The sequence below is a fragment of the Ursus maritimus genome, unplaced genomic scaffold (assembly GCF_017311325.1).
Source record: "Ursus maritimus isolate PB19 unplaced genomic scaffold, ASM1731132v1 scaffold_13, whole genome shotgun sequence".
NCBI lineage: Eukaryota > Metazoa > Chordata > Mammalia > Carnivora > Ursidae > Ursus > Ursus maritimus.
In genome coordinates this window covers 62,989,027-63,009,246 of record NW_024423675.1, presented here as the reverse complement: position 1 = coordinate 63,009,246, position 20,220 = coordinate 62,989,027, and the positions used below count along the sequence as shown (strand labels likewise).

The window sequence follows — 20,220 nt, the reverse complement described above, 5'->3', positions numbered from 1 at the left end:
ATTCAGAAAATGTCATCAGTTTAAGTAACAGTCACAACCAGAGCTTATACTGTGGGCAATCAAGCAATGGCCTCCAAGTTGGGTTTATAGCCATGGATGGACAAATCGACATCAGTAATTGCGAACACAGCGGCCACTGGTGGCCTCTTACTGTTCTATCACGGCAGATAAATCCAGTTTAGTCTATGTAAGGTTTCATGGCCATTAATGTAACAGAAGTTGTTAAAGACTCCTAGTCTATTAATCTATCAATCCACTTGCTCTTTTAATGTAACACAACCTAATAGTGGAATCGTTTCCTTGACTCAGCATTTTACTCATGACACCTGTTCTGCTTTCCAAAATGCAGCAAGTTTCCTGTGGTCAGTGCACAGCAAATAGAGGATTACAAAGGCCTGATAAGTGCACAGTGGTGTTAATGAATCGTAACCAGTTAGCCCACTTCCCTCTTGCGTTGGCAGGCCGCGGAGACCCCCTGGCTGACTATGTGAACACGCAGGGGGCTTCGGTGCTCAGCCTCACTAAGAAGCAGCTGTGGGTGGGAAGCATAGAAGAATGCGCGGCCAAGTGTGAGGAGGAAACGGAATTCATCTGCAGGTACGCTCTCTTGGCGGTGGCTCACTGGTGCAAACGGTGCCCTTTGAGACACTCTTATTTTGATAACGAGAAGTTTGCTCCAGGGTTTACTAACAAAAACAGGATTTAAGAGGCAAGAGGCATTTCATGGGATTGGAGTTTGGAATCTGTGCTCCCTGGACCAGATGCCACATGAATAGTTCCTTGTTAGAGTTTATTTGTGTCCCCTTCAGAAAAATGCCCCCGAAGGATGTTATTTTTACACATGACATCACCAGCTACTGTTCTGAACTCTAGTTTTTGACATCATCATCAGTAAATATTTAATGAGGATCCTGTGATCAAGGGTCCTAGACCGTAAGGAATAAAGAAGCAGAGATACAATGACCCAACATACATGATATATATGATCTCTGTCCGTGGATGACAGATCTTTGTATAGTTGCAAGAGATCCAGTGCTTGCCTTTTTGTATTTATGGTGTAGTCTCAGAAGCTGGATAAAATGTAAAAATTAAAAAACATGCGATGCGAGGTGTTGATAAGTGACGTAATCAATGTATGCCCTATAAAGATTCAGAGGAAGGAACAATTCCTAAGGGTTGAGAGGGCTGGAGAGTCCTGGGGAGGAGGCACTGAGCAGGACTTTGAAGGGTGAGTGACAGGTACTGCCAAGGCAAGAGGCGTTCTGGGCCTAGGACTGAATGGACCACACTGGCCAGAAAGGCTCATGGAGAAAATGGGGCTGGAAGGACAATCGTGGATGGCTTTGAATGCCAGACTGAATGTCCAGGGCAGGACCACGGGGATGGGCAAGGCGGGGTGAGGTGAAGGCGTGGGGGATGGCATGTAGAGGCTGGAGTCAAGGGGACTTTATAGGAAGGGGAAATTCTACGAGTCCAGAAGTCACATAGGCCATCTCGGGAAGGGGTTCAAAGCAATCAGAGTTGCTTCTTTCCAACACAAAACCAAATATTCTAGCACATAGGTGAAGAAAGAGCAAAGTAGTTGAAACACAACATTTGGAGGAGGAGAAGGTAAAGGTGGAAGGAAACAAGAGAACTACCTGTCAGGTGTCCTTTTCCAGCACTTCCTTGGTACTGGGCCAAATTTAATGGGAAATAACCATTCCGAGCTCCTTGACCCCTCAAGAGATACCATTATCTTTTGAGTCTTTTAATTATTAACAAAAGTTTACTTTCCTTAAGTAGGGGAAAACATTTTTTTGGGTTTCCTGATTTTTGTCCGCAGGTCATTCGAATATCACAGTAAAGAGCAACAATGTGTGATCATGGCTGAAAACAGCAAGTCTTCTGTAGTCTTCAGGATGAGAGATGTGATTTTATTCCAAAAGAGAAGTGCGTATAATCTTCTTCTTCCTCCTTCTCCCGGTCCCCTCCTTCTTCTTTTCCTCCCTACCCTTCCCCCGCTTCCGTTCCCCTTTCTCCCCCCCGCCCCACCTCCTTTTTTTTATCTCTGTAGTTTATCAGACCAGAGAATGGAGGCACTATCATGCAGCGAAAATTCAGACTCAGGATAAGATTTGGTCACTAATCCCATTTGTCAAGTTGAGTATATGACTTCAGCTTTTAGATTTTATTTTTCTTGATTTAAAAAGGAGGGAATTGGACTGACAAAATCACGTCTACCTCTAGGAGCCGGAAAATAAGAAAATCAATATTTTATTTTATCTTTAAAGAGAGGGGAATCTAAACGTTCCTTATGATCTTGGCTTTTTGTGCTGCAGGGACCATGGTCCCTGGGCCCTAGCTTCTGGTCTGAATCCTGCAGAAATAGAAAAACTGAGGTGTCTTAAATCCTCAGTAACATTTGGATACAGACAAAATCCTTACTTTCGTTTTTTAACATTTCCAATGTTTTTCGGTCATGGTCTCCCAATTTCCCTCAGACTCGGAAATGTGGTCTTTTGAAAATGTGCAAGAGCTGCGGTTCCTTTTTCATAGCTTCCTTGAAAATTCTGGGTCAGTAGTCCCATTGTTTAGGATAACAGATGGCCTAGATTCCTACGGAAATTGCATGACTTTTTCGAGATGCAAAATTCCATTAAGCATGTCTGAAGAGTTAGATGAATGTATGACCCTTTACAAACGACCCCGTCCTCTGTTACTGGCCGGGAGTGAGACGATTTATAATAACAGTGTAGTTCTCCGAATATGCTGTATCACAGGTGTTAAAGAAGCGTCCTCTTTCACCTGTTCTTGACAATGAGCTGCAGCATTCTCTCTAGTCTCAACACGAAACTCTCAGTATGTTTTTTTGAAGTATTTCTTTAGGTTAGGATGATTTCTATGCATCGGTTCGTCTTCTGAGGTTGAATTAGCTGTGTGCCTGCCAGACTCTTTTTCTTATCACTGTTTATCCCTTATTCTTGAGGTTAAAGTGCAGAGCAAATTTAAAGTCTATCTGTTGAAGTTATTCGTTTTTACAAATAGCGAAGGATGAGTTATATAGGGCTACCTACTAGATTAAAAAAGAAAGGGGAGGGGGCCTGGTGTGATTTTCCCTGCAAAATGCTAACATTTGAATAAATCATTTGTAAATTGTTAACCAGAAAGAAGAGGGGGTGACCACTAGGCTTAGTTTGAATGGTCGAATTGTTGCTTGTTTTCAAGGGGATGGAAAGGAGCAAAAGGTTATATAAACTCTGGCGGGTACATACAAACAAAAGAGAGGTAAAAAGTCAAAAGTCAGTCATTCTGTGGGGCTTGTGTCTTTACCGTAGCCCATCGACCTGCTGCTGAATTACCTGCCCGGGTTTTTCTGGGAACACTCAGTGTCAGATCCCATCTACATCTGACCCCGGCCGGCATGGCCATTGCCACCACCAGGGTCTAAGTGGTCACCGTCACTGGCCAGGCACAGCAGGGGATGGGCCGTAACTCCTCTGCTTGAAACTCCTCGTGCCCTTTGAGTAAAATCCAGATACTTAACCGAATGCTACTGGGGCCTGTGTTATTTAAGCCCAACGCGTTTGCTCGGTTCCCGAGTCTTTTCTACACTGGGCTCGTGTCTGTTCCGTCCACATACCAGCCACACACCCCACTGCCAAGGCCTCTCCTGTTCTCACCTTCCACATCTCAACTCAAGCGTCACCTTCTTTGAAAAGCCTCCCCTGACCCCTGGTCCTCCAAAGTACCTTGGATTTACACTTCTGATCAGTGTAATATGTCTACTGTAATAATCGCTCTTGGTGAAGATATATTTGCAGTCCTTATACATGGTCTTGGGTTAAAAACATTTGTTGGCTCTCATTGTGTTAGAAGAACTTTCCCCAGATAATTGATCGATTAATTTAAAAAGTTGGCTAAGGTGGGAAATCATGAACGATGACACAAATATACCTTAAATATTTTATATTTTCATAGAAAATGCAACTTACATGGGCACCTTTCAGTGTAGAAGGGAGGCTTCTCTGAGTACGGAGCAGTTGTCTGGTACATTCCCTGCAGAAACGATGCTGTCAGTGCATTGTGTAGGATAATTGGTTTCCTTCTCTTTGAAGTGGAGCAAGGTCTAGAGACATCTGTTAATCAGTCTGACTGTAAAATATCTGTATTTTTAGGATTTCCCACCCAAAATTCTATAGCCAACTGTATGAGTGGATTACCCGCCATGGGCTTGATGGCCTGTTTAAAAACTATTCAAGTCTTGCAGGTCCTTAAAAGCATTCATCTTGGTTTTTTAAAGAATTCTTTTTCACATTCATTTCTCAGTTTAGATCATCTTTAATCAAACATAGCTGTATAAAAAGTTTTGACGATGAAAACAGTTGACTCTTGGAAGCATAAACTCTGCCTGGTGGGGACAGAAGTCGGGGAGGGGCACACTGGAAAGTGACCCACCAGCCCCAGGTGTGCACCTCACCACATGTGGGACGCAGGCGAGCATCTGACCATGTGTTTTAAAAACAGCTTGGAGCCTCTTGGCTAACCAGTCAGTTGGCTGAGTGGAGGCTAGCTGAGGGTGTCTACTGTCTGCATTTACAGTGTACAACTCCGTTTGGCAGTTTTTCATATTTAAAATTCCGGGATCCTCAAGAAATAGAAGTGGCGTGGATCTCTTTCCACCTCTGCAAAGCCTGCTTCTCCCCCTGCCTGAAAAGCCCCTGTCCCGGTTCCCCTTCACCCTGTCCTCACGCTGTTTGTTTTCTGTTATGTGTGTCCCCATGAGGTTACCTCATTTGATAATGTGTGACCATGATTACTTTCCGTAACCAACCCCTTTGGGTCCACTAGAACGTAAGCTTTATGAGGGTAGGGCCTCTGCTCTAGCCTCCACGTGTCTCCAGCACCCAGCACGGTACCTGGTACACAGAGGGGCCGTAGCTTTGAATAAATAAATCAGAGCACCAACGGCTCAGTGAGCTGCAGCTCTTACACAGACGGGAGATGCAAAAGACTGTCTTTTTGGGGACTGGGAAAATGGTGTCTCCTATGCGAGTCCTTTCAACACGACTGAGCAGGGCAAAACTTCGCGGTGCTTCTCGCGGAGGGCTTGCCCACGGTGTGGATCCCCCTTCAGTCTATCTTTCAGAGTGCAAGACCGGAAATGGGAAGACCTACAGGGGGACAATGTCCAAAACGAAGAATGGCGTTGCCTGTCAAAAATGGAGTGACAGTTCTCCACACATACCTAAGTAAGACTTGCATGTCTGTGTTCACCTGTGGTCCTTAGAACGCTCCCGTTACCCCTCAAAGCAGACGACGTGAATAAGCAGGTACGGAGAGAGCGTTACTGATGTCGAGGTGGAACGGCTCAGTCATTTGTAGCACAAAAGCAGAAAATGGTTGCTTTCCGTTTGCTCTTGTGTATATTGTTGTGGCAGACCGAGGGTGTGGAAGGATGCTTCGTGAAAAAGAACAATAAAACCACGAATTCCAGGGGGAGTCTGAGAAAAGAGCAACGATGATCATGTTTAGGGCTGAATGAGCCTAAATCAAACATACCGAGTCAGAACCCTCCCCACTTGCTCGCCTCAACACTGCAGAGCGAAGGAGCAAATAGAATAGAAACAAAAAACAGACGATCGCGTAACTTCCTATTAGTTATTGTAGTGTCATTCTTTTCCTGCTTTCCCCAGATGGCAGTAGGCGGCATTGTCGGTAACAGTTCTCATCCGTCCTCAGTGACAATGCTTATCGAGTAGGAAGTTAGTGTCTGCCACCCCCTCCCCCAACCAGTTGCCTTTATTATATCTCTGTGAGATGGGCAGATAGAATATTCCCAAGACATATGGCGTATAGAGGAAAAACGATTAAACCAAATGGCCAAATCATGGAGTGCCAGGGGCTTTAGAGAGAGTCTAGGCCATCTCGACCCCCTGTGGAGGAGGACACTGAGGTCCCGAGAGGGGCACTTGACCAAAAACAGGTGCATCAAAGCACAGAAACAAAATCCGCTGTTTAGATTCTAAGTCTCGGGCTTTTGATCTAATTTTTATCCCTACCCAGCAACTCATTTCTAGAACTGGAAATGAGCTTAACTCTACCCACCCCCACACGTACGGAATCAGACAGACGGGTTTTAACTTGAGATGCTACTTACAGGTGTTCGCGCTGAGGCAAGATATATTCTGTTTGGCATTGGGCCTCAATTTCCTCATCTGGAAAATAGGGATAGTAAGACCTTCCGGAGAGGGGTTTTACTAAGGCTAAATGAGAGAATGATCTAGAAAGATTTCAGTATTGCCTAGCGCAGAGTTCACAGAGACAGAGTGGCATTAACGGCGACTATTTTTACAGGGAGGAGGGCAACTGACAAAATCAGGTGTTTTTCTGTCCACGTACAGAAGGAATCAAGAATTTGGCAGGCTTTTGAGGCCTGTGTATTTCTAGTGACTCTGCATAAACACACCTGGCTCTACTTCTGAGACTCCGCTGTTGATACAGTAATAATGGTAATATTAGCTACCGTGCGGAAACAGCCTACCAGTAGCATCAAAAATCAGACAACACAGAGCTGAAATGAATGAACCTCATGGGAATAGCCTCTCATTCTGCCTTCCTAATAACATACTGACTTTTAAAATACACTTGACCCTTGAACAACACGGGATTAGGGCCGCTGACCCCCTGTGCAGTTGAAAATCCAAGTGTAATTTTTGACTCCCCCCTAAACTTAACTACTAGCAGCATACCGTTGACTGGCAGCCTTCCTGAGAGCATAACCGGTCCGTGAACACAGATTTTGTATGTTCCGTATGTTACGTGCTGTATTCGCAGAATAAAGTAACCCTGAGAAAAGACAGTGTTCCTAGGAAATCACAGGGAAGAGAAAAGACTTTACAGCGCTGTACCGTATTTATTGAAAAAAATCCCCCGCTAAGTGGAGCCACGCCGCTCCACCCCGTGCTGTTCAAGGGTCCGCTGGATAGTGAGGGATTCTTTCCCGCCCTCCGCAGCTACACGCCCGAGAAGCACCCCTTGGAGGGGCTGGAGGAGAACTACTGCAGGAACCCGGACAATGACGAGAAAGGGCCCTGGTGCTACACCACAGACCCAAACCAGAGGTTCGACTACTGCAGCATTCCGCAGTGTGAAGGTCAGGAGCGCCTCTAGAAAGAGCTTTCCCATCTGCCCTTTCTCTGTAATTTGCTGTAAAGTGATTCCCTTACAGGGATATTCTTAAAAATCAGCTGGTGGCATGACAAAATCGAGTAAGGTAGGTACTTCTTGGAAAAGACCAAAAATGTGCTCAGACTCCCCTCCTTTTTGAACTTAATTATTTTATTAAAATGTTATGTCCATATGTACAAATAATCAAACTGGATATACAGTCTAGATATGATTTCTTATGCTTAAAGCTCTTACATGGTATAAAGCCAAAAAAAAAAAAAAAGACTTGTAATTAAATAGTTAAAATGAAACCACAAAATCAGGGTACCTGGGTGGGGAACCTGCTTGGGACTTTGTCTCCCTCTACCCCCCGTCCCCACTCTTTCTCTCTCAAATAAATAAATAAAACTTAAAAAAAACCCCACAAAATCAATAAAATCCAAATAAATATACTAATTTAATGTGGTAGACTTTGTGGTTTCATCAAAGCTAAGCAACGAATCAGTTTTTAAACCAGCAACCCACTATCTTCATGGACCAACCAGTTTAATAGTGTATGTGGACAGTAAATGCGAAAAAATTTTAAGATCTCTTATCGAAAAAAAATTTCTTCTTTTCCTATTTTCTGCTACATTTATTGGTGGAAAGGGGACTAGATGAGGGCGGAATTGTGCAACACCTGCGACGGCCCAGGTCTCCCATCTTTGTTTCCACTGCAGGGATGCTTTATTGGTGTGTGATGGTGTGAGGTCATCTGGTCCTTAATCCACACAAAAACATCAGTTTTGTATCAAGTCTGCCTCGGTTTTCTTTATTAGTACATAAAAAAATTAAAATCTTTAATTACTCTGCTGCCCCATGTTATTCCAATAATACCAAACCAACGTTGCAGTTTTTAAATAATGTAAGAAAGCAAAAAACTAGGCATGCTTCTCAGTAGAGGAGTGCCCTGTTATCTGCAGGGGACACGTTCCAAGACCCCCCGTGGATGCCTGAAGCTCCAGACAGTACAGAACCCTTTAGATACTACGGTTTCTTTTCCCTGTATGTGCATACAACAAAGTTTTATTTACAAATTAGGCACAGAAAGAGATGAACAACAATAACTGAGGCTAAAGGAGACCGATCCTGACTCACTATAATGGAACTTATGTGAACGTGGTCTCCCCACCTCCACGTCCTGCTGGACTGTGTTCTCCCTTCTTCCTCTTGGGACGATGTGAGACGATCAAATGCCTACGTGTTGAGATGAAGTGAGGGGAATGTCGTTGTAGGCATTGTGATGTAGACAGTAGACTGTGCCCTTCTGACGATAGGTCAGGTCATCTGCTTCCAGACTGAGGTTCACTGCACGTAACTGAAACGCAGAAAGCCAAACTGTGGATGGGGAGGGGGGCTGCTGTAATATAAAAAGAGAAGCACTGTCCCTTTAAGGGATTGTTGGTCCCTAGGGAGGTCATGGGCACAAACCCAAACTCAAGCACTGAAATCCTGGGACGGTGCCAGCTGATTCAGCAGTTGTCCACGTGATCAGAATGATTTCATAGACATTTTAAAAAGATCGTTATTGAAATGAAGACAACCAATGTTTAAAAATCCTAATAGAGAACTTACAGATTTCTGAGACCACGTGCACCTTCTCCCCCCTCTTCCTCCCTCTCCCACCCACTGAGGGCCAGCGCATCCCAGTTTGAGGACAGGACATTATGGAATTTCTGGATGTGGTCATAACTATAATAGTTCAGAGGGTATTGACCAAAATACACTGATTTTACCACTTGAAGAGGGAACGACATGTTAGATTATGTATTAGAAGGGTTTTACGGCCAATTTTGTTCCTAAGCGATTGTTGAAAAGGACAAATGAATAAGTAGCAGGTGGTATTTGAGCCATTTCTAGGTTTACTCTTTTGTGATTCATCCATATGAGTTTTTCTTTCTTCCTCTCTTCCTTCTCCATTCTGTGCAGATGAATGCATGCATTGCAGCGGGGAAACTTATGAGGGCAAAGTTTCCAAGACCAAGTCTGGACTCGAGTGCCAAGCCTGGAACTCTCAAACCCCACATGCTCACGGATATATTCCTTCCAAGTAAGTTTCACTGGGAAAGAAATTAGATGTTTACAGCTCTGTGGCTCTATGGGACATGTAATGTTATTCGGATATTTTCATATTCCTCAGGAAGCAAACGCATCTGAAGTTTTGAATTTCAAAGTTTGTAACTTTCCACATGCCTGCAAGTGAGGGTTAGGGTTGGGTATACGCTCTCGCTCCTCAAAATGTGGTCCATGGAGGAGTGATGCCATCTGACAGTTTGTCAGAGATGCGGAGTCTCTGAGCCTCTGAATCGGAATTTGCATTATAACCAGATTCCTGGCGGATTCGTATGCACATTAAATTTTAAGAAATACAGATACATCTCATTTCTGTATTTTCCGAATATTTCCCTCTTCTCTTTATGACTTTGCTTTTCCTTTACCCTGATGAGATTCAAGGCTTCCTAATATATGATCTACGGATGGGCTTTAGGGATTTTGTGAATCCCCCAACATTTTATGTATACTTATATCAGTGCATTCTTCTGGGGTGAGGATTCCTAACTTCCACCAGAACTTCAAAGGGGATCATGAATTTTTAGGAGGAATCAGAATCCGTGATCTAGAAAGTAAGGATGATTCCTAGAGTAAGGTCTTCTGCACATTAATTGTACTGGAAAATGCCTCCCTCTCTGCGGCTTTTCCTCTTCTGTCTCCTCATTCTATGACAGCTGTAGAACCATAATGGGGCTTATAAAACTCCTAAGAAATGGGACCACGCCACAGATTTCATTGCGGAAAACCACTCCGCTGAATTTCTGCACCTCCCCGTTCTATATAGCTAGCCTAAAACACGGCTTTGCCATTTCCCTTCACAGTAGAAGTAGAGTAAAGGCCTCAAGGCCCAGACCGGGTAAATTCACTTTCCAGAAACTAGAAGAGGCTTGCTCAAGCCACCGCTGGTTGTGCTCTTCATCCCGATGGAGTATCTGTGGCCTCTGAGAGGGCCACAGGCCTGCTGCGCGCGTCCCAGGCTTAGTTGCTGGGTCACTGCTGAGGTCCCTGCTGCACTATTTGGCCAGGTGCTTACAGGAGCATAATTGTGCCTCCCAGTTTAGAAGTAATGAGTACTGGGTATTACATAAGACTAATGAATTGCTGAACTCTACCTCTGAAACTAATAATACACTATATGTTCATTAATTGAATTTAAATTAAAAAAATTTTTAAAAATGTCCCTCCCAGTTTCTCTAAGCTTGAAGGCTAGCAGGTCCAGAACCTGGCAGACAAGAAGGGCGATTCCTTTAAGTTAGGAAGATGCCAACTTCTTGACCGTACTGTGTAGTAGATGACTGTCCCTCGCCAGTGAGTACTTTGTGCTGTAAAATGCTATCATTTGCAGCTGAATATCTGGAGTTTGCTTCCATTAATTTCCAGGAGGGCCAAAATGATAAAGTTCTGTGATTTTTGCACGTGTAAACTGTTAGGTAAATAGCCCTTAGAATAGCGAGCTAATCTTTCTCATGAGATTGTTGTCTCTTTGAGGACAGCCTGCATCCAGTCATTTCCTTCGGTGCCTGTGCCTCGCACACAGCAGGTGCTCAATATTTGCTCATTTGAAGTGATTCTTGGCCACAAATGTGAATGTTCAGTGCTATTAAAATCCTTCTTGCCCGTCCAGATTTCCAAACAAGAACTTGAAGATGAATTACTGCCGCAACCCTGACGGGGAGCCCCGCCCGTGGTGTTTCACGATGGATCCCAACAAACGCTGGGAATTCTGTGACATCCCACGCTGCAGTAAGTAGGGCGCGTGGCCAGTGCTCGGGGATCCTCGCCTGTTCCGCCCTTGGAATAAAAACGAACAAACAACAACAACAGAACAAACATATAAAGAAACTTCGTATCCGTGCTTGAGTACGGTGCCTAAAAGTGCCCTGCAAGTCCGGTGGGATGTAATCGCTCTTCTAAAACAATGTGTTGGTTACTGTGGGTTGATCAGAGCTCCTGCTGGTTCTGTTTCTGTTGTTGTTTTTCCTACCTCGTCTGAGCACAGCTGAATGTAGGTTTGGGGGAAGTGTCTCTGATATCCTACTTCTCTCTAGTACGAAAGGGCAACAGACCCACCATGCTTTCTGGTACATGGATTTTAGTATCAACCAGAGTTCCTTATAACTGACACTTTATTAAACAAAGATTTCTCTGGCTGTGCAGTTTTTCAGTGAGCCAAACGTGTGAGACAGCAGCAGGAGAATAGCCTTCAGGGGGAGACTTGGAAGGAATGACTCGGAAGGAACAATTTTATATTTTCCTTCTGTGAGAATTTGTGGCAAAGGACTAAACATTTAGACGAGGACAGACATCAAAAGTTAAGAAAGATGCAGGAGAGCCTGATGGTGGCTTCCTGTTCTTCGGTCTGACAATGATCCTTTGGGACTCTGAAGGTTATCAGGTACTCTCCTTTATGGGTATCCATTTCTCTTTTTATCATCTTTTTTTTCCTCTCAAGAATTTCTTGATTTCTGTATGCTTTTCCTTGGAGATAATTTTCGCCTTCTTTCTCTGGACTCTCTGTGGTTTGGCTTTGTGGAATGCTGGCTGGCACCCAGCTATGTTTACTCATTTATTCATCACAAAGGAACTTGCATCATTGATACATGTGGCCCTGACCATGTATGATGAACTGAGCAGAGAAAATACAGAAAGAAGCATCTGCTGCAAGGGTCTTGTCCTGGGAGGAGTTCTTCATGAGATGATCTCATTAACATAGATTCTAGCAAGTTAACTTCTTTTGAAAATGGTAGACAATCTTCAAGTGCCAGATTCTAAGAGACGATGAGCAGATGCACCATTCCCCTACAGCAGCTGTCTGTGCATTCTTTACTGTAAAAATATTCATTGTGATGTATTACCCCCATTCAAGCAACACCACCACCCCCTTCTGGCCCCACGTATCAGTGTCTGAAGGGCAAAGGGGAGAACTACCGGGGGAAGGTGTCCGTCACTGCATCCGGACATACTTGTCAGCGCTGGAGCGAGCAGACCCCTCACAAGCACAACAGGACCCCGGAAAACTTCCCTTGCAAGTAAGTCCGCCTCTGGTCCCAATCCCTGTCTGCTGAGCGGAATGTGAAATCCCACTGACTTGGCCTTAATTTTGTTTCTGGAGGAACCTACGTTAAAATATTCTTGAATGAAAACTGGCCAAGTCATTGGCAAGGGAAGTGAAATTTTGCACTGATTTTCTTCTCACACTCGTTCTCAAAGTAGGGCTCCCGAGACCAGCAGCCTTGGCATCAGCTGAATTTGTTAGAAATGTTAATTCTTGGGCCCTATCCAGATATACGAAATCAGAAACGGCGGTGGGTCCCAGCAATGTGTTCTGAGAAGCCCTTCACTAAATGCACAGTGAGGCTTGAAAACACTTAAATTCTACGCCTGTAACACTGATCCCAAGGCTCTGAAGTGTGCCCTCTTGAGGCAGGAACAGTGTGGAAAATGCCCGTTGTGTTTTCAGACGAGATCAGGTGCGTTCAGGGTGGTATGGCCGTAGACCCGTTGTGTTCTCAGCATTGAGCGCAGCACCTAGCACGCAGCAAAGGACCGATTTTGCTTGACTATCCACAGGCCAGGCATCCACGCCCAGCATTTACCAGCGAGCAGTATCGGGGCCGTAGTTCTGTGGACCCCGTGGCATCCTGCTGTGTTTCAGTTTCCACCTGTCATTTGGTTTGTGTAAATCTGGAGAATTAGCTGGAGATATCCCCAGTACTACCGTTAGTAAGCATGCATGCACCATTATCCATTTAGCCTTTTTGGAAAGCCGAATCGCGATCACTTCTTTTTCAGAAATTTGGATGAAAACTACTGTCGCAACCCTGATGGAGAGTCGGCGCCGTGGTGCTACACGACGGACAGCGAGGTGAGGTGGGAGCACTGCCGCGTTCCGTCCTGTGAGTCCTCTCCATTAACCGTGGACTCTCTGGACACCCCAGGTAAGAAGGGGGAGCGAGAGCCGGCCGAGGGCCCCAGTGTGCTCCGTGCTTTTCCACTCCAGTGGGATCACGGTACACAGTAGCTTTGCTTATACTTCAATTCCGTTCTGGTCCGAGGACGCGCCCTGTGATTTCAGTTCTTCTAAATCGTTGAGGCTTGTTTCAAGGTTCAGAACGTGGTCATCTTGGTGACTGTGCCCTGTGCCCCTGCAATGAGTGTAGCCCTGCTGGTATTGGGGAGAGTGTTCTACGAAGGCCAGTTAGGACAAGTGGCTTAGTATTGTTTAGCTCTTCTGAATCCTTACTCTTTTTATGTTTTAATCTCTGTTCCACTGATGACTGAGAGATGAACGGTGACATCTCCAACTTTAGCTGTGCATTCGTCCGTATCTTTTTGGTCTTTGCTTTATCTATTCTGGAACTCTCTGTTAGGCATATAGACATTTAGGATTGTTATGGCTTCTTGAAGAAATCACCCCTTTATCATCACGTAATGTCTTTGGACATACTGCCTGCTCGGGTCCCCTTTTACTGAGAGGAAGACAGCCCTTGCAATTCTATGTTCACTAGTGTTTGTATGAGCTCAGCCTTTTACTTGAAATGTTTAGCATTCAATGTAATTGTTAATATGGTTGGATTTAAAAGTTGTTTTGACTTGTCCTATTTGAACTTTGTTCCTTTTTAAATCTTTTTCTGCCTTTGTTTGTTCATTCGATATTTTTTTTATTCTCTTCTATCCCCACTATTTGCTTACTGGTTAAACCATTTTTGGTGTTTTTAGTATTTTTTCTAATATTTAGAATATACATCTTTAACTTACCACATTCTACCTTCAAATGATATTACTTTACTTGATGTATAAGAACCTTAAGACAGTGTATTCCTCCTTCCAAAGTGTTTTGCTACTGTTTTCAAAGAGCTTATTTCTACTGTTATAAATCTCACAATACATTGATACTATTTTTGCCTGAATAGTCACATTTCAAAGTGATTGTAAATTAAAAATATCTATCTATCTATCTATCTATCTATCTATCTATCCATCCCTCTATCATCTATCTCTCTTATCTATCTATCTATCTATCTATCCCTCTATCATCTATCTCTCTTATCTATCTATCTATCTATCTATCCATCCCTCTATCATCTATCTCTCTTATCTATCTATCTATCTATCTATCTATCTATCTATCTATCTATCTATCTGTCATCTATCTATCTATCCCTCTATCATCAATCTCTCTTATCTATCTATCTATCTATCTATCCATCCCTCTATCATCTATCTATCTATCATCTATCTATCTATCTATCTATCTATCTATCATCTATCTATCCATCCCTCTATCATCTATCTATCTATCTATCTATCTATCTATCTATCTATCCGTCCCTCTCTCTCTCTCTCTCTCCCTCTCTATCCATGCATACCATTTCTGATGCTCTTCGTTTCCTTTTGGAGATTCAAATTTCTATCTGGTATCGTATTCCTTCTATAAAAAAACCTTAACCTTTAGCATTTTTTTGTAGTACAGATCTGCTGCCGGTTTCAGATTTGTACGTCTGAAAATGCATTTTGCCTTCGGTTTAAAAAAATAATTTTGTTGGGTGTAAAGTTCTGGGCTGAAAATTGTTTCATTTTACCAGTTTAAATATGTTGCTCCATTGTATTCTGTTCTGAATAGCAGAAATCTATCTTTGTTCCTATGTATTTCATACTTCTTTCTTCTCTGGCTGCCTTTAAGACTTTCTCTCATTTTTGGTTTTCAGCAGTTTGTGATGTGTCCTTATGTATTGTTTGTTTATTCTTTGTGTGTGTTTATCTTGCTTGAGGTTCTCTGAGCTTCTTGAATTTGTGGATTGTGGATTTCCATTACTTTTATAAAATTCTCAGCCATTATCATGCAAATATTTTCCCCTGCTCTCTGTCTGTTTTCCTTTTTTTACATTCCAATTACCCTTTCATATTATCTCATACGTCATATATATTTGTTCTGCTTTTTTTCTCTCTTTGTGCGTCAGTTTAGGTAATTTCTATTAACCTATTTTCAAATTCACTGATTCTCTTTTCAGTTGTGTCTAGTCCGCTGATCAGCCCATCAAAGGAATTCTTCATCTCTAATATCATGGTTTTTATTTCTAGCATTTGCCTTTTTTCCTTTTTTTATAGTTTCCATCTCTGGAAATTCTTCACCTATCCATCTATATCATTCACCTCTGGTATAAAATGCTTCAATGGATTAATCACAGCTACCTCACGGTCTCTAAGAGGCTGCTCTAATCATCTCTGAGTCTGGCTCTGTTGGTTTCTCTTTCTTTTTTGGTATGTCTTGTGATTTTTCATCAAATGCGGGACATGGTGTGTGGTGGAATAGTAGCGATTGCAGTAACTATTACTTCCCCTTTGAATTGGATACCCTCCTTTTGTAAGCATGTTGTGTGGGTAATTGAGTCAATCGAGTCAGCAAATGAACCGCGTTTAGGTCATTGTTGCTGCTTTTCCTTTAAGCAGGTGTCACATTCCTCATCTACCCTGCACACTCCCTCACATTTCTTAGACTACTGTTTGGGGGTGCTCAAGAGTTTTCTTAGGATTCCTAATTCAGTCTCAATTTTTCGCAGTCACTGCGTGCTTGCACCACAGAGGGGTCTTGCTCTAAACCAGACTTTCATGACAGACTGCTGTTTCTTGTTTCTTAATGCTAAGCTTTTGATGGAGGTAGGCCTTCTCTGCCTCCCCTGTCTTAGATGGGCTCCATGCACCTGGGCTTTGAAGGTAATGTTTTCTTAATGTTCTTCAGCCTTCCTTCCATGGAACTAAATTCTAACTTGTGTCCGTGGTGGTTCTTAAGTAGAGGAGTAGCAGACTTCTGCTCTGTGTCAGCAAAGGATCCTGGCACAAAAGAATTCCCGGTCCCTCCTCTAGGGGAATAGATTTTTGCCTCTGCACCTCTCTGAGAAACAAAGGATATTTTGCCTGCCCTCTGGGATGCAGAACTGTTTCCTGCCCCATCACCCAACAGTGTAAGGCTTTGGCTTTGTATAAAGAAAAGGTCTGGGGTAACCCACAAAGATCTCATTTCTGCCCCCACTGGAAACCATTTGCCGCATGCAGCCTGCACCACTGAATGTGCCTCTGAGCCCCTACCCGGTTGTTCTCATGAACACCCAGTAGACATCCATAAACAGGAACTTGCACGTGAGGGCAATTTCCAATTATAAGCACTCTGATCCATGTATTTTTTCCCGAGTTTTAAATTAAATATTTACAAGAAAAGTTAGGTCACTAAAGTTCTCCAGTGTGATTGAGCTATTGTTTTCTTTGCAAGTCCATTTGCTTGCCAGTGTGGAAAAGAAAGCAGAGTTGATTCCCAGACAGTACTGTTCTCTTTGTGTCATCCGTTGCTTCACATATTTCTGTTCTAGTCATTATTTAGTTGATTATCTTCGGTTTCAGCTTCCATACCACCTGAACAGACTCCTGTGGTCCAGGAGTGCTACCAGGGCAACGGGCAGAGTTACCGAGGCACGTCATCCACTACCATCACAGGAAAGAAATGTCAGCCTTGGTCGTCTATGAGACCACACCGGCATGAGAAGACGCCAGAACGCTTCCCAAATGCGTATGTCTTTGCTTTTAACCACGAGAGGAACACTAGCCCACTTAAATTTCTGTGAGAAGGTCCATGCTTTAAACTAACTTCTAAGAACCAAATTTCTCTGGGCTCCAGAATGTGAGGTAAAATGTCTTAGGCACTTTGATTTTGAGCAAAAGCTCTGGAAAAAGAGAAGTTAGAGCCTGGCTATCTTTCCTGAGTACTTTTGTGAGAGAAAGAGGAGATGTATAGAGGTGTTGAGTTCATGCTAGTGGAAAGCTCAGGAGAACAAATGACCAAAAATAGAAACAGTACCGTTCCACAGCACCTGCTAAGGGTCAGTGCAGTCTTTCAACTGTGGAGTTTTATCGTTCCAACTGGAACCTCTGAAGTGAAGTTTGTCTTTGTCATTAGATCACAGATATCTATATACTTGAATATATACGCGCGCGCGCGCGCGCGTGTGTGTGTGTGTGTGTGTGCTATCATATATCATCTAATATATATCACTTAAGTTGTACTGACACATGGGTCTTGAACATGAGTGGTCGGCAGTGGTATGAGATGCCAGGAGATGGAGTGTGTGTGTGTGTGTGTGTGTGCTATCATATATCATCTAATAATATCACTTAAGTTGTACTGACACATGGGTCTTGAACATGAGTGGTCGGCAGTGGTATGAGATGCCAGGAGATGGAGAGCAAAAGCAGGATGGCAGACGAGTGTCAGGAAGTGCACAGATGCTGATGGGCAAAATGGACAGGTAGATGGACAAATACCAGCGTTTCGCCATAAACATTTATAAAATGTAGGGTATAAAACTGTTTTCACATGATGGACAGCAGGTATCACAGGACTGAGAACTTTTAGAAGGGGAAATAAATTATTAGTAGTAAATTAGTAATTGGGCTTACTGAGACAGCTGGGATTTTGTAGGCTGGGTAATAATATGAACGGATCTGTGCAAAGAAGGAGCTCAAAGAATATGCCAGCTCTCCTTAAATCTTTGGCTGAATATAAAGGTACACACACACAGGGAGAGATTCCACAAAGTTCACAGGACAAAGAACAACTACCAGGGAGTGGTGAGATAAACGGGGATTACAGAACCCACACAGCATCAGGAGATCCTCTGTTCAGAGATTGGAGATTCTGACAGAGAGGAGAGACTTCATGGGACACCATAAGCATTCCATAGAGACTCTAGAAAAGTCACACTTTAGGAGTAGAATTAATGTATTCCTAAAATAAAGGCTATTCTAGAAACACCCCAGCAAAGCTTAAAAGCAATCCTAAAAGGATCAGAATAATCTGTAAGTAAATTAACTGTTTGCTGCACATAAACTCAACTCTCTTCAGAGGAAAACAACAAAATCCAGTCACTCAGTCATGTGGCATCTACGATGTTTGGCACAAATTTAAAAATTACCAGATGTACAAAGATCATTAAGTGTGATCCAGAGCCAGGAGAAAAATCAGTCAAAACAAGCAGACCCAGAAAATGATAGAAATGTTGGAATGAGCAGCCAGAAATTTTAAGATATTATAATTACGTTCAAGGATTTAAAGGAAAATATGAATATAAAAGAGAAAATTGGATGTTCTGAAGAGAAAAGAAAGCTATAAAAGAGCCAAATGGAAAAGACAGGACTTAAAAAAATGTATCTTAAATGACAAATTCATTGGATGGCCTTAGCATCAGGTTAGACGTGACCGAAGAAAAGTGTCACTTGAAAATAACACAGTGTAAGCTCTACAGACTGCAGCCCAGAGTCAAAACACAGACTGAAAGAAAATAAACAGAACTTCAAGGATCTCTAGAAAAATGTCAAAAGGTCTAATGTATGTTTAAATCAAGTCCCAGAAAGAGAGGAAAAAGATAATTGAGGGGCGCCTGGGTAGCGCAGTCGTTAAAGCGTCTGCCTTCGGCTCAGGGTGTGATCCCGGCGTGCCGGAATCGAGTCCCACATCAGGCTCCTCCGCTATGAGCCTGCTTCTTCCTCTCTCACTCCCCCTGCTGTGTTCCCTCTCTCGCTGGCTGTCTCTCTGTCACATAAATAAATAAAATCTTTAAAAAAAAAAAAAAAGATAATTGAAACAGAAGAAAATACTCGAAGCAATGATGGCTGAAATTTTTCTCAATATGAAGAAAATTATAAACTTGCAGCTTCAAGAAGCTCAATGAACCCTAAGTAGAATTTTAAAATTTTATCAAATTTTATCAAATATTTAAGGAGAGATAATACTGATCCTTTATAATCTCTTAGAGAAAAAAGAGGAAGAGGGAGCATTTCTGAACTCCGTTTGTAAGGCCCAAAAAATGGAGATACAAAAAGTAGACAAGAATATTGCAAGAAACTGCAGAATGTTGTCTGTTGTGAACATAGACAAAAAGACTTAGCAAAAGTTAGTAAGTTGAATGCAGGGTTGGTTTAGCATTTACCAACACTCAACGTGATATCACATGTTAACAGAATAAAAGTGATAAATCATATGATTGTATCAATAGATACAGAAAAACATTAGACAAAATTTAACACTCATGCACGATTTTAAAAAGTCTTAGCAAACTAGGGCTGGAAGGGAATCTCCTCAGTCTGATGAAGGCCATCGGTAAAAATCTTCCAGCGAATACTTTAACGAGGAAAGAGTAATCCTTTCTCTATACGATCGGGAACAAGAAAAAGAAAGAAAGAGCCTAAAGTTTAGAAAGGAATCAGTACATCTGTCTTTATTCACAGAAAACTAGATTAATAAATACAGAATCCTAAGGGCAAATAAGTGAATTTTGCAAAATCGAAAGATACAAAAGCATATACAGTGTCAATATACAAAAATCTGTTGTATTTCTATACACCAGAAAGAACCAGTTGGGAAAGAGAAATTTTAAAACAATAGCACTGACAGTGGTATCAACACCAAACTATTTAATGACAAATTTAACAAAGGGTGTACAAGAACTATGTGCTACATACTACACAGTGTTGAGAGAAATTTAAAAGATCTAAATACAGGTACTCTGCTTATGGATTTAAAGAGTCAATATGAATTCTTACCAAATTGGATTTTGAATTCAACCTATGTTCAAGCAAAACTCCTGCAGCTTGTTTTTTCTTTTTTTGGAAAAAGTGACAAAATCTATATGCAAAGGACCTAGAATCAGCACAGCGATCTGTACAAATCTAGACGATCTGGAGAACAAGAGCAGAGTTGGAGGACTTACCAGCCTGGTTAAAGACTTACTATAAAAGTACGCTGATCAAAAGAGAGTATGTACTGGCAGAAAGAGACACAAATAGAGAAAAGAACATTCCAGACATAGATACAGGCATCTATCCTAAGAAACCTGCGGTTCTATCCCTGAATATTTACCTAGGGGAAATGAGAACATGAGTCCACAAAGGATCTGCCAGACTGTTGATAGCTACTTTAGTCCTGATAGCCCC

The 20,220-nt window shown here is 42.6% G+C and overlaps 1 protein-coding gene across 1 annotated transcript in view; it reads left to right on the top strand.

Moving 5' to 3' along the window:
* Positions 1-20,220, top strand: part of PLG (plasminogen) — a 38,796-nt gene that overhangs the window by 3,671 nt on the left and 14,905 nt on the right. Inside the window, exons 2-10 of the mRNA XM_008688486.2 lie at positions 462-597; positions 1,826-1,932; positions 5,117-5,231; positions 6,996-7,135; positions 9,118-9,238; positions 10,865-10,983; positions 12,107-12,269; positions 13,033-13,178; positions 16,636-16,801. Of these exons, the coding sequence (XP_008686708.2) occupies positions 462-597; positions 1,826-1,932; positions 5,117-5,231; positions 6,996-7,135; positions 9,118-9,238; positions 10,865-10,983; positions 12,107-12,269; positions 13,033-13,178; positions 16,636-16,801 (1,213 nt within the window). The remainder of the gene's footprint in view (positions 1-461; positions 598-1,825; positions 1,933-5,116; positions 5,232-6,995; positions 7,136-9,117; positions 9,239-10,864; positions 10,984-12,106; positions 12,270-13,032; positions 13,179-16,635; positions 16,802-20,220) is intronic.